At 36.2% G+C, this 14,124-nt stretch overlaps 1 protein-coding gene across 4 annotated transcripts in view; it reads left to right on the forward strand.

The window, feature by feature from the left end:
* LOC129726610 (receptor-type tyrosine-protein phosphatase-like N) overlaps positions 1 to 14,124 on the forward strand; it is a 56,227-nt gene that overhangs the window by 13,190 nt on the left and 28,913 nt on the right. For all 4 annotated transcript variants that reach the window (XM_055683521.1, XM_055683523.1, XM_055683522.1 and 1 more), the window contains one exon: positions 1,463 to 1,800. In XM_055683521.1, coding sequence (XP_055539496.1) covers positions 1,659 to 1,800 — 142 coding nt within the window. In that variant the 5' untranslated portion in view covers positions 1,463 to 1,658. The remainder of the gene's footprint in view (positions 1 to 1,462; positions 1,801 to 14,124) is intronic.

Raw genomic sequence — 14,124 nt, forward strand, 5'->3', positions numbered from 1 at the left:
TTTGTGAAATATACTAAAACTATGCCAAACCCGGTTGCGTAGAATCACCGTTTTAAGCTCAGTTTTTGTCCGATTTAAGATCTGTTATTTTTTTTTCAAAAGATGGGTAAAAAGATGCTAATATGTGGACAAACTCTTAGAATTTTGATATTTGGTCTTAAAACAAAATGGCGTCGAAAAAACCACAAAAATTTCCAGTCTCTCAAAAATTCAAAATGGCGCCATTGTTGCCCCTTAAGTTGAAATATGTTCAAACTCCGGGAAATTTATTTCCGCATCAAACTTCATCAGAAAATTATACATAGAAGCCAAGGCAAAAAAATTGTTGCACTGTGTAATGATGTCTAATATCATGCAACTGTAAAATTCACTAACATTTTAATACCATGCGTAGTTCCAAAGCTTTGGGTCAGGCTTAAATTAGGTATAAAAAATCGACTCCAAAAAATGTATTTAACCCCAATAAATGAAATATTGAATTTTCAATTAAATCGAAGACAGCCATTCCGAAATCACCACGCATAAACACCTTTTTTCGTATGACGAAACAATAGAAAATATCTGAGGATGAGAACATTCGTCCGATTCTAGAAGCTACATAACCTGCTGCATTCGAATGAATCGAATGAAACACAATCACTTCACTGCAATCTTATTCTCCACCATAAATTTTCATGCTTTCTAAGCTTATCACTGGCGTTACTTTTTCGCTAAACTCTCCTAGCAGTCCTACCCCACACAGCAGCTATTCAAATTGCTTCTTTATCCGATGGTATTAGTGTGAAAGATGAAACGACCTGTTGAGCACACTTTATTTTGATTAGGTGAATGCTACACAGCAGTTCCGTGTGCTCCGGGTGACTGGAATCCTCCTGCAGCAGTCATCCAGAGGCGAACAAGTGTTAGTAAAATCCCGAACAATGACTTTAGTGAGCAAGTGAGTGGCCGCATGTGGGGGTGAGCGTTGGCGGAGAAAATTTTCAGTCAACCTGAAAACGCAGTAAAAGAATTGCACTGCGTGCCCATATTAGCACGAATGAATTGTTGGATGTCGGTAGTCACTGCCAGGTTAACTGTGGGTGCGGTAGCCTTGGTGTTTTTTTTTTTGTATTAATCTCTCTTTTTCATGCATTCTCGCACTCGATACAACATGCCCCTGGCATGGTTATTTCCTTTTTCTACAGAAATTTACAGCTATGCTCTTCGTGTAATGTGAGGCTACTCCCCTATTCCATGTTGGAAATCATTTTCCCTGAGGATATTATCGCGTCATTGCTTAGATAATGGGTGATATGGTGCCAATAGGCGACGATAATGTTTTCAATGGAGCTATGCTGCTACGTCATGGTGTTGTTGATGCTTAGAATCGACTGTATTTACCCAGTTTATAGCGAATACAATTTGGTTTAGTATTACAGTAAAAATTATTTCAACATAACCTCCACATTTTCTACCCCTCCAGAAATTCGACAACTTCGTGTGTAAGTTGATACTGTCGTTTGCACAGTGGAACGGATACCCGACAGATCTAGAGAAGAACGAAGTGAGCGAGCAACGGAGCCCTCGTCTGGCTCTTCGGAACGGAGGTTCCCAGCTGCTATCGACCCGTGCAAACGAGAGGGACGAGCATAACTTTAAAGTGATGTAATAAAAGCACAATGTCAAATATTGACATATCGACGACAGCAGTAGCAGCATGGACAAACACTTGGCAACAACTAGTACGATTGGTGCTGCTTACAGGATGTCTGATCTTGGCCAACGCTGGCAGTAGCACCGTCTCGGCCGAGGGCAACATTGGTAAGTTTTGCTATGCATGTTTAAAATGTCACATCTATTCTGATCACGCGCAGGCTAGAAGTTCAAATCCAAAGCTATTGTTTATCGAATACTAAGATAAAATATCGATTGGAATTTTTTCAATCTGGAAAAGTACAATGTGGGTGTATTAAGGAGCGAGGTGCAGCTAGGAGCCAGCTTACAAGTAAGATGACAAAACACGAATCGATTTATCGTGTATCTTTTGTTGCTAACGGCTTTGAAATCTCGAGCACCAGATTGGATGAGCTGAGAGTATCTATATTTACACTACCAATTGAGATATATCGCAGGATAATAGGATCCTCAGAATGTTAATGATACGATGTCCATAAAATCCCAAATTCAACATGTGCCAACCACCGTTACCTGTGGCGAGCTATTCTTGAGAGGTACAATGTCACAATGACATTTATTTTCCGCTGTTGCTTGGAGCTGATAATGGACCCGAGTGGCGCCATTCAATCTGCATCAACTTCACTACACCCACGTGAAATGTCATGGTCCATTAGGGGGAACATATTTTGACAATAGCTTTATCAACACGTATTCGCATGACCTAGCATCACCTGTGGCCAAACAAATTAGCGAAATCATACTTTGAGTCGTGACTCGTGAGCATCCTGAGCATCCAATAGGAAAAACTTTTGTAAACTGCAATTAGGAAGATTAAAAAACAAATTGCTTCTTCTCCTTTTGCCTGGACTACGATCAGAAAACATTGAGCTATTGTTATATTGCCCGGGTGTCTTTTATATTCCGCTCTTCCTATTCTTAGTAATATTCCTATTAAGACTAAGTGGCATGTAGCTTTAGGGCCAGAGATTAGGCCAATGGAAAAGTCCGTCGAAGCCGAATAGCCTAAATCTACCTACTTGAATGCAAATTCATGATTACTCGTTAGTCAAGTGTAACCTGATGAGATGACTATGAAGCCCTCTTTATCAAGTTTATAAGTTTTGATATATTTACACTACAAGTTATTTTTGGAATAAGACACCTGTAGCATCTGTCAAATTATTTTCCTATTACGAATTGTTAATATAAGTATTGTTGAGCTTGAATTTTCAAACAACTGAGCTCGAAAGTAAGATAAATGTCGGATTTTTCCTTCCCTTCAAGAACAGATTATTTGGTTCCAGCTCTCTGAATGGAATACAACTATCTTGTTGTACCAAAATGATCTGAAAATACGCAAAAATAGCGAAAAAATTGAACTACAACCTTTTCAATCAAAAAGCTGTTATTCAATTTCCAACCAAAAAACTGTTTAAAGTTATAAAATGGACGCAATTTCAAATACATGTTTAGAAAATTAACATTGATGTTGATTCATGTTAGTAAAAAAGAGCTAAGATTCGCTAAAAGTTTATTTTTCGTTGGAACTTTTCATTGTTTCAAAACTGTTGGTAAAAAGTCTAGGAAGAGAAATGTAAACTAAATGTTTTCTTAATTTCTGCGATTTTTATAACAATAACCAAATTCTAATGATTCAATATAATTTAAACAATAATTTCAAATCATGAAGCTCTTGGTGACTAACTTCTTAAATGCATCCGTTTTTGAGACAATTTAAAATTAAGTGTGAAATATTTGTGTTTTTATTAGGTTTTCGTAGGTTTTCATAGTTTTTCAGAAACAAGCATAGATATACCACAGACTAACAGACATAATACTGAAACTTTGAACAGATTTTCAACAAAAACATCGTTCAAATGATACCAGTATTTTATGTTAGTAACACTAGCACCATCTACTGCCGTGTTGGTGCTGCGTCTTGTATTTCGACATCAGCGCTAGTGTGCATGTGTGAACTTGGGAACTAAAAAATATGTATGAGATTGCATGACAGCGCCCCAGACAGTGTAGTCGCACGATGGCTGTTGTTCGATTGAAAATTTGAAATCATCGTTTATCTAGGACGACTGAGCTGAGCTCCAGTGTTACGTCTGTTAGTCTGTGCTAGCTCCATCGCCACAAAAAAAACGATCATCTCACATTTCCAATTGAATGACATTCATCGCGTGACAACATCGTCTGAGGCGCTGTCATGCAATCCAGAGTCTATGTGTATATAGAGTCGCGCGAAGAGAAAATCTATCGTTTGGGCAACACAGTTATAGTGCCGTTTGTTGCCAAGAACTATACAGTTCTGTTTTTCACCATGCATAAGCGAATATCATTTTTTTGAAATTCTTCACAAGGTACACAGTTTTGAAAGATTACACCGATAATGTTTTGTTAAATTTGAGTGAACCAGTGTACAGGTTTAATGTTGGATTGAAATGTGTAGGTAAAACTTCGGAAAAACACATATTCTTTATTACGCTCAATTACAACACTTTTCATCCACTCTCAACATTATCACCTTGTTTATTTACATTGCTCGATTGGTACCCTCGTTTGACACTGATTTGGTTCCTTTGGTTTCATCTTTGCGGGACTCTTATTATAAACATAGACTCTGATGCAATCTAATACATATTTCGTGGTTCCCAGTTTGACACATGCACGTACGCTAGCGCTGTTGTCGCAAGACAAAACGCAGTGCGAACACAGCAGTTTTTTGAATAAATAATAAATATTGGAAAACAGCATTTAAACACGGATCAATAGACCTAACACTTTGAACAAATTTTCAATAAAATCATCGTTCGGATGGTAGCAGTACTTTATGTTAATAACACTAGCACCATCTGCTACCGTGTTCGCACTGTGTCCTGTATTTCGACATCAGCGCTAGCGTACGTGAATGTGTCAAATTTAGAACCACAAAATATGTATGATATTGCATGACAGCGCCCCAGACAGTGTTATCGCGTTAGGCTATTGTTCGATTGAAAATTTGAAATCATCGATTTTTTGTAGCTAGGTTCCAGTATTATGTCTAATAGTCTGTGATTTCAATATAAATTGAACATTAAATTCATCCTAAAACGCCTTGAACTTTGTCTCACGAGCGAAAATGTAAATAATCACTTTAGGTGCAACGAAGTATTAGTCCCACATTTTCTTCTTGTTGTTGCTGAAGGGTCATCGGGTGTGCGCGAAGTGACTGCAGACAATTACTGTTTGGGGAAAGGTAGCAAGCAATTCATATCCGAAGGTATTTATTCAAATGATCTACAAAACAACGTACAAAAAAACATAGAAAGATAACAACATGGACAAACAGTCTAGATTATTTTAATTTCTTTGATAATAATGAATCCGATTTCTGAGGCTGCATGTCCTGCTTTATGGCCGTCGTGTATTTACTGCCTTTGGGGCGTTTTTATTTTCACAAAACTAACAATGTCTCAAAAAATCACTCGAAAAGCCATTATTAAAAATTTGTTCCAAAATTTTTGGTGAAGCTTGTCGATTATCTCCAACTTAAAAGATATTCCACTTAATAGAATGTAAAGAAAACAATTTTTGCGATTTTTGTGTTTTCGCAAAGTTGAGCTCGAGTGAGGAGAAAACAAGCAACAGCTTATCCTTCAATTCAAAGTCCTTCAATCCATTAAAAATTACGAAATTTTAGTTATAAAAATATTTTACGATACACTTTTTTACCGAAAAACATTGGAGACAAAACCTTTGGTATTCACATAAATATTTGTAAAAAGTGCGTTCACGAGGTTTTTTTGAATGGTCTATAGTCCAAGTGTTGGTAAATATCGGCCATAAATATATAAATTTAAAAACAAATTGTCAATGATGCCTTCTCAAAAAATATAAATGAATTTTTTTTTTTGTAAAAAGATAAACTACTCAAAAGTGGACAGCACAGCTCATGACAGTCAAGCGAGAGATTGCAAAACGTTTGTTTGAAATTATTTTTCTCTGTGCAGGATCTCGAATTTAATTTTTACAATATTCTCAAATAAAAGTTCCGAGAGTTCAAATAATTCGTTGAAAGTGATCTTTCGACAACTTTTTTCAATCTCTCGTCATTATTTAAACATTTTCTCAAACTCTCGTCATTATTCAGATATTTATATTGATTCATAATAAAAAGGTTTAAAAACTTCAGACCTTTTCAAATGTGAATCCAGATAAATTTTCAATGGAAAAGTATGCGGAGTTGCTTAGACTAATATGACCCACACACCCACAAAGTTTTATAAAATTCTGAAATGGTGCTACCAGCCTCTCAGTCAAGTTGGCACATAATGTGTCATACAGTGTGTGGATTTACCCTTTTAGAAAACTATGAAGATTAGTTCCGAACCTCCTTTGAGTAAAAGATTAGATGAGTTAAGATTTAAAAGCCGGGAAACAGAAAAAAATGTGTTGCCAAAAACGGACCCAAAAGTTGCCAAAATCAGAATGTGCCAAAAACGGAACCCACCTGTAATTTAAAAAAAAACTGTTATTGCTCCAATATATTTCAATAATTTGATGCTTACAAAATTCGTTAGGTCCTTGAAAAGCATTTCTAGTTTTAAAGATTGTGTTTTTCAGAGTTTTGATGATTCTTGCAGTTATTTTAAATCATAAAGCTGTTGGTGATTAACATTCTTATTGTTTTCCTGTTTAAAACTAGGTTTGAACATTTGAATTTAAAAAAAAACTAAATTAATCCACCTAGCGGTCAGACCCAGCCTTTCTCATTGAATTTTTTATTTGTAAAAATAGATTTACATGAACGCTTCAATCCAATAAATGTATATTCACTCTTTAGGTTCTAAAATATTGATGTTGTAATCTTTACATATAAAAATGCAGTCAAGTCTGTCTGTATGTCTGATCCATATAGGCCCGAAAACTACCGAACCGATCGACGTGAAAACTTGTATGTAGGGGTTTTTGGTGCCAATAAAGGTTCCTATGATAGTTTGAGACCCCTCCCTCTTCTGGAAGGGAGGGGTCCCATACAAATGAAACATAAATTTCTGCACAACTCAAGAACAAACCAAGCAAATGAAACCGAATTTGGCATGTGGATGTTTTAAGGGGTAACTAATATGTCCATAATAGTTGGATGGAACAAAAATTTGTACACATCTCGAGAACTAATCAACCAAATGGAACAAAATTTGGCAGGTAAATGTTTTCGGTGGTAAGAAATATGTACATTATGGTTTGAAACCCGACTCCCTCTTTTATAAGGGAGGGATCCCATGAAAATGAAACACAAATTTCGCACAGCTCAAGAACCAATCAAGAAAATACACCAAATTTGGTATGTGAATGTTTTTAGAGGTAACAAATATGTCCATAATGGTTTGACGCCCCTCCCTCTTCTGGAAGTACATGTTTCTTCACAAATTTTTGCACATCTCGCGAACTAATCAACTAAATGGAACCAATTGGCAGGTGAATGTTTTTAGTGGTAACAAATATGTTCCATAATCGACCTCAGACAACATTTTGGATTGTAAGATGGCAACTTCCGGTTTCTGGAAAACAGCCGAAAATGGCCGATTTACACCCAATATAATAATATCCGGATCTAGAATAATACACAGGAGTTAAAATCGACCACATATAGCATTTTAAATTCTAAGATGGCGACTTCCGGTTTCTGAAAACAGCAGAAAATGACAAAAAACCACCCAATATGATTTCTTTAACCAGTATGCCGTTCAAAATCCAGAAAATGTCTCCAAATGCCATTATGAACTCCAAAATTGCGACTTCCGGTGTCGGAAAAACACCGGCAAATGACCACATACCACCCAATATGGGTATTTCCGGAACCGTAATGATGCACTAGAGCCACAAATCGACTTCAGACAACATTTTGAATTGTAAGATGGCAACTTCCGGTTTCTGGAAAACAGCCTGAAATGGACGATTCCCATTAAATATTAGTATTTCTGGAACCAGAAAGATGCACAGAAGCTAAAAATTGATCACAGACACAATCTTGAATTTTAAGATGGTGACTTCCGGTGTCTGGCAAACAGCCGGAAATGACCAAATACCATTCAATATGGATGTTTTCGGAACCAGAATTACGCCCAGATGACAGAAATTGATTTCACAGGTAATTTTAAAGTCCAAAATGACGACTTTCGGCTTCTGAAAAACAGTCCAAAGTGACCAAATATCACCCAATATGAGTTTTTCTTTAACCAGTATCCTAAATACCATTTTGAAATCCAAGATGGCGGCTACCGGTTTGTGAAAAACAGCCTAAAATAAACAAATACTATCCAATATGAGTATCTCTGGAACCAGAATGATGCAAGGAGCTAACAATTGACCTCAGGCACCATTTTGAATTGCTAAATGGCAACTTATAGGCAACAGTCGGAAATGACCGAATAATACTCAATATGGATATTTCCGTAAACGTGATGATGCATAGAAACCAAACATTGACCCTAGACACTATTTTGAATTTGAAGACGACCACTTTTAGGTCCTGGAAAACAACCAAAAATAGCTCCCAATATGGGTATTTCCGGTGTCAGATTGATGCCAGAAAGAATACCACTCAATATGAATATATTCAGAATTAAGGCGATGTACAGAAGCCAAAAGACGAGGATGTCGTCATTTCGATAAAACCAATCATTTCAAACGATTTGTTATTTGACTTTGATCATATCCTACGGCCGATTCGTCGTGCATTTGCAGACTTTAAACACATCGCATGGAATCAATGAATTTGGAATGTTCAAATAGTACGACACCACATTTAAATTATGTTGAGGCTACATATATCAATCAAAGCAGGTATAGTTTTAAATAGTCTTTGAATTTCTCTTCTTCCCATAACTTTTGAGCCACATATTAAATTGTTTTGAAGTTTGTTATTTGTAAGTTTGAGAGATGACTCGTTCGTATGACACTAGTTATGTTCAAATAAGTCATGTAATTTTTGAGATAATAGGCTTTTGTTGTTTTATTAACGGTTAACGGTTGCTTAATTTCGATTATAATCAAATGAAATGGGAACGTGTAGGGCAGCCAAACTTTGAAACCACGTGTTCAATCATAATTCATCAGTTAACCTTTAACTAGCCCGCTCATCTGATAATAATAATCAAATCGGTTGTGTGTTTTCTGAGATAATGAAGTGTCGTGATTTTCACAAGTCGGCACATTACAAATGAAGTTACAGTTCGATTACAGTAAAATTCAATGGGGTCTTCTGAGGCAGCTAGACCTTTCATTTGACACTAATTTTGTGGAAATCGGGTTGGCCATCTCTGAGAAAAGTGAGTGAGTCCAAGTAGTCTTCGGAATATGTTCCTTTGCATAGCTGGATTTCACATTTTTAAACATAACAGGCAAAGTAATAGTCCGACTGCAAAAAAAATCAATAGGGTCTTATGGGGCAATTAGACCTTCCATTTGACACTGATTTTATGAAAATCGGTACAGCCATCTCTGAGAAACATGAGTGAAATTAAACAGTCTTCAGAACACTTTTCTTTTCATAACTTTTGAACCACATGTTCAATCCTCATGAAATTCAAAACTTAAGGGTTTTCTAGGTAGCCCGTTCTTTTGAGACCAATTTTGTTCAAATCGGTTGTGTAGTTTCTGAGATATTGATGTTTCATGATTTTCACATTTTTAAACTTAACTAAAAATCCGATTACAATGAAATTCAATAGGGTCTTATGGGGCAACAAGACCTTTCATTTGCAATTAGTTTCATGAAAATCGGTTCAGCCATCTCTGAGAAAAGTGAGTGAGAATAAAAATCTGCACATACACACACACACACACACACACACACACACACACACACACACACACACACACACACACATACACACACACACATACAGAAAATACCAGCTCGTCGAGCTGAGTCGAGTGATATATGCCATTCGGCCCTTTGGAGCACTTTTATACTTTCGGTTTTGCAAGTGATTGCTATACCTTTCTAGGAGTAAGGCAAAATTACGCCTTCTTCATAATTTATTCGTGATTCGCCAGCAACAACCGTAGATATATAAAAATGAATGATCAATGTTACGTCATTGATTTCACATCGCAAAAAAGATTGGATTGATGATACAATAACTAAATACTTCAAGTTACAAAAAAATTACTCTTCACTTCAGGTTGAAAAATATGACGAAAGCTTGTTTTTCAAATGTAAATTCAAAATAACGTAGGTTTTAATGTATAGCTTCGTTTTACAAACCTCTGAATTAGTAAAGCTGATGAGTACATCATTCTACGGAAACACTCACGAAGATAAATAATAAGCATAAATTATCAACTTTGAGTTGCCAATAACTGAGATTATTAAATTAAAGTTTTTCATTCACCAGGCAATTGCTTTTAACTAATTATATACAAATAATATTTTTCGATTATGAATCGCAAACATCATCATTTTAATAAGTACAATGCGGTACTGTAGAATCAGGGCCAACAAGCAGTAGAATGATTTCTATTTTTACTCGAAAGCTATCGCTTTCTTGGCTAACCACACGCTCCCCAAAGTAATTAAAGTGTCCACTTATTTTTCTCTGACATGCGACGTTGCTTACCATAGGCATGCAGCAATTAAAAACAGTTCGCATGCTGGCTCAACAGCTCCAGTAAGCTTAGTCTAGTTCAAACAGTTACATGGCAGCGTACAGCTTTTGAGGGGCTCGGATCAATAATCACTCCACACATACGCGAGCCGAAGGAAAGCAATTTTCGCGTAAAAATAATACTCCATCGTTCATTATGATTTCATATTTCTATAAGTTCTGTTTGAACAGCCGATTATCCGGTGGAACGGTTTGAGCTACGGATAATGAATTTTATATTGGCATCTCTTGGACGGGACGTACTGTGCTTTCAGTTTCAGCCTGTCGATTTTGTATCTACTGTTGTCTATGTGATCGGTCATCAGTTTACAAAGGTTGAGTGGTTGGGAAACCAAGTATTCAATAGAAAATCGCTGTATCTTTAATTTGAAACATGAAATCCCGAGATTGTAAAACCTAAATATCATTCCTGGAATCTGTCCTTTAAACAGCAAACGGTCTTCTCCTCTTTCAATTTCAATTAATAATCAATTCACACATAGAACCCTTGGTAAGCCATACTCTAAACCCTTTTCTTCTTAAAATTTAAACCATTTCCCATCCTATTTCTGTGTGAGTTGGTAATCACATCCAATCATACCTTTGGTTCTTTAGAAAACCGGCTACATTCGGAACGTAACTACACTTGAAAAGCAGTTTGCTTGTATCTTTTTAATGTGCTCTTAAGCTTCCAGTTCGAGCTTCGTAGAATTAAAATGCTAATGCTACCGGCACTCGGACCAACCACTTCATCCTTACGACTCAGCAACTGCCGTAGTTATTTTACCGAAAAGTAGATTACGTTCCTTTATACGTACATATATCGTAAGGCTATTTTTGCCTTTCTCCTAGAAAGGTATAGCAATCACTGGAAAAACCAAAGGTATAAAAGTGGTCCCAACGGCCGAATGCCATATACCACTCGACCCCTTTCGACGAACTGAGCATTTTCTGTATGTATGTATGTATGTGTGTATGTGTGTATGTGTGTGTGTATGTGCAACTTTTTTTTCTCACTCACTTTTCTCAGAGATGGCTGAACCGATTTTCATAAAATTAATTGCAAATGAAAGGTCTAGTTGCGCCATAGGTTGCTATTGAATTTCATCGTAATCGGATTTTTAGTTTAGAGGTTATGTATCAAAATGTAAAAATCACGAAACATCAATATCTCAGAAACCACACAACCGATTTCAATAAAACTGGTTTCAAATGATCGGGCTGTCTCCAGAACCCTTAACTTTTAAATTTCGTTATGATTTAACATATGGTTCAAAAGTTATGTAAAGAAAAGTTATCCTGAGATTGTTTAAACTCATTCATTTTTCTCAGAGATGGCTGAACCGATTTTCACAAAATTAGTGTCAAATGAAAGGTCTAGTTGCCTTATAGGTTGCTATTGAATTTCATTGCAATCGGATTGTAACTTTGTACGTTGTTCATAAAAATGTGAATTATTAGCCCCAAGGCTAAGCGTGCGATATTGTTCTGCATTTGCATTTGCATTTGAGGATGGTGCAATGACTTCATTTCGAAAATTTTGCGAATAAACCATGAAGCTAGAACACGAGAAGTGTAGAAATTTGGTTTGCGCCTTGTGCTTCAAAAAAACCAAACCTGCGAAGAGAATAGGCGAGCAGTGGAAGAAAATGCTCTTTTCTCACTTTCTGCCTATGTGTAACGAAAATGATAAAAAGTATCCTAGAGTTTTGTGCGTAAGTTGTTATCTGGGGGTGTACTGAAAGTCCAAAGTTAAGTCGAATGTGATCTTAATATTGTCAAATTACTTATTGCTGACGCACCTTTTCGAACAAGGTCTGAACATCGAGATATGCACGTCCACGATTCCAATGAAGATACTTAAATATAAATAACTTTGCATTTTTCAAAGGAAATTGTTTTTTAATGAATTTATTCATCTAATCCGACAAAGATTGAACATTAAGGAAATTTTCTCTACGAAAACATAAAGACAAACTGGTTTGCTGGATTCCCGTACGTTTTTCCTGCATCCCACAAAAATTGTTACATCTTAATTTTTTTGCGCTGAACGTCTTTTAAATAAATAAATTCAATTTTTCAAAAAAATCGAAATATTTTTTAGCTTTCCGATCCTTGATTTTTATCCAGTTGGCAACATTTCTGCGAAAAAAAATTAGAGGTACATGCAAATTCGTTGACAATCGAAATTTATATTCATGGATCAAAATACCGGTCAATTCAAATGAGTTTCAATTACGCGGAATATTCCCGCCGCAGCGGTGGTGCACATCAGCCCTATTACCTTTGAACTCAGTAGACAGTCGCGTGCTGTGCTGCCAGAAACAGCAGAAAGGCTGAAAGTTTATCATTCGCAGAATATGTCCAGTACGTGTCGAACAAAATAATCGGAAGCAAATTTTTTTAGAATTTTGTATGGAGTGGTACGTCTGTTTGTCTGTGGTAAAATGACTGACTGAATTGTTAATTTTTTGAAATTAAATGACACTGCACTACCCTCAAATGCACTGGTTGCTGACTATGTTAATATGACTGACATTAGTGAAGTTAGAGGGATTTCTTTGTAGATTTGCGCTAAAAAAATTAAAATCCAAATTTTTCAAAAAATCGCCGATGAAATATTTTTTAATTCCCGATCCTTGATTCTTATCCAGTTGGTAATATTTTTGCGAAAAAAAATCAGAGGTACATGAAAATTCGATAATAATCGAAATTTTGACACCGTGTGGCTAAATAAAAGGTAGAAAAGTGATCCAAATGGCCGAATGTCATATGCTACTCGACTCAGTTCGACGAATCGAGCATTTTCTGCATGTATGCATGTATAAGTGTATATGTGTGAGTGAGTGTGGGTGTGTACGTGTGTATGTGCACCTTTTTTCGCACTCACTTCTCTCAGAGATGGTCTGACCGATTCTTTCTATCAAGGTGTCAAATGAAGGGTCTATTTGCCGCTCAGGTTGCTATTGAATTTCATTGTAATCAAACTTTTAGTTTTGGCGCTGCGTCAGAATGTGAAAAACGCTCTTATATCTCAGAAGCTATGAACATAGTTGAATTCAAATTAATGGGCTTTTTAACCCTTAAACAATGATATTCATAATGTTTAAACATGTGGTTTGAAAGTTATAGAAAGAAACGTAACCCGGAGACTGTTTAAAACTATAGCTACGATCAAAGTATGTGGCCTCAACATCATTTTAATTTAATATTGTACTATTTCAATGTTTGCGGCCTTGCTCGGGATTGAAGTTGAAATTAAAAGTCATTTCTATCATTTCAATTTTTGCCTTTTTCGTAGAAAGGTATAGCAATCACTGCAAAAACTTATGGTACAGAAGTGCTCAAGAGGGCCGAATGTCGTATACCACTCGACTTAGTTCGACGAGCTGAGCATTTTCTGCATGTGTATGTGTGGGTGTGTGTGTAACGCTCTCCCAATCTCACTCGATTTTCTCAGAGATGGCTGAACCGATTTCAATGAAACTAATTGCAAATGAAAGGTCTAGTTGCCCTATAAGACCCTATTGAATTTTATTGTAATCTGATTTCTAGTTGAGAGGTTATGTATCAAAATGTAAAAATCACGAAACATCAACATCTCAGAAACTACACAACCTATTTGAACAAAATTGGTTTCAAATGAACGGGCTCTTTAAAAAATTCTTAACTTTTGAATTTTATGAAGATTGAACATTGAACATTGGTTCAGAAGTTATGGAAAGAAACGTATTCTGGAGACTATTTAATCTCACTCATGTTTCTCAGAGATGGCTGGACCGATTCTCATAAAAGTGTCATATGGAAGGTCTTGTTGCCCCATAAGACC

This window comes from Wyeomyia smithii, chromosome 3, assembly GCF_029784165.1.
Source record: "Wyeomyia smithii strain HCP4-BCI-WySm-NY-G18 chromosome 3, ASM2978416v1, whole genome shotgun sequence".
Classification (NCBI taxonomy): domain Eukaryota; kingdom Metazoa; phylum Arthropoda; class Insecta; order Diptera; family Culicidae; genus Wyeomyia; species Wyeomyia smithii.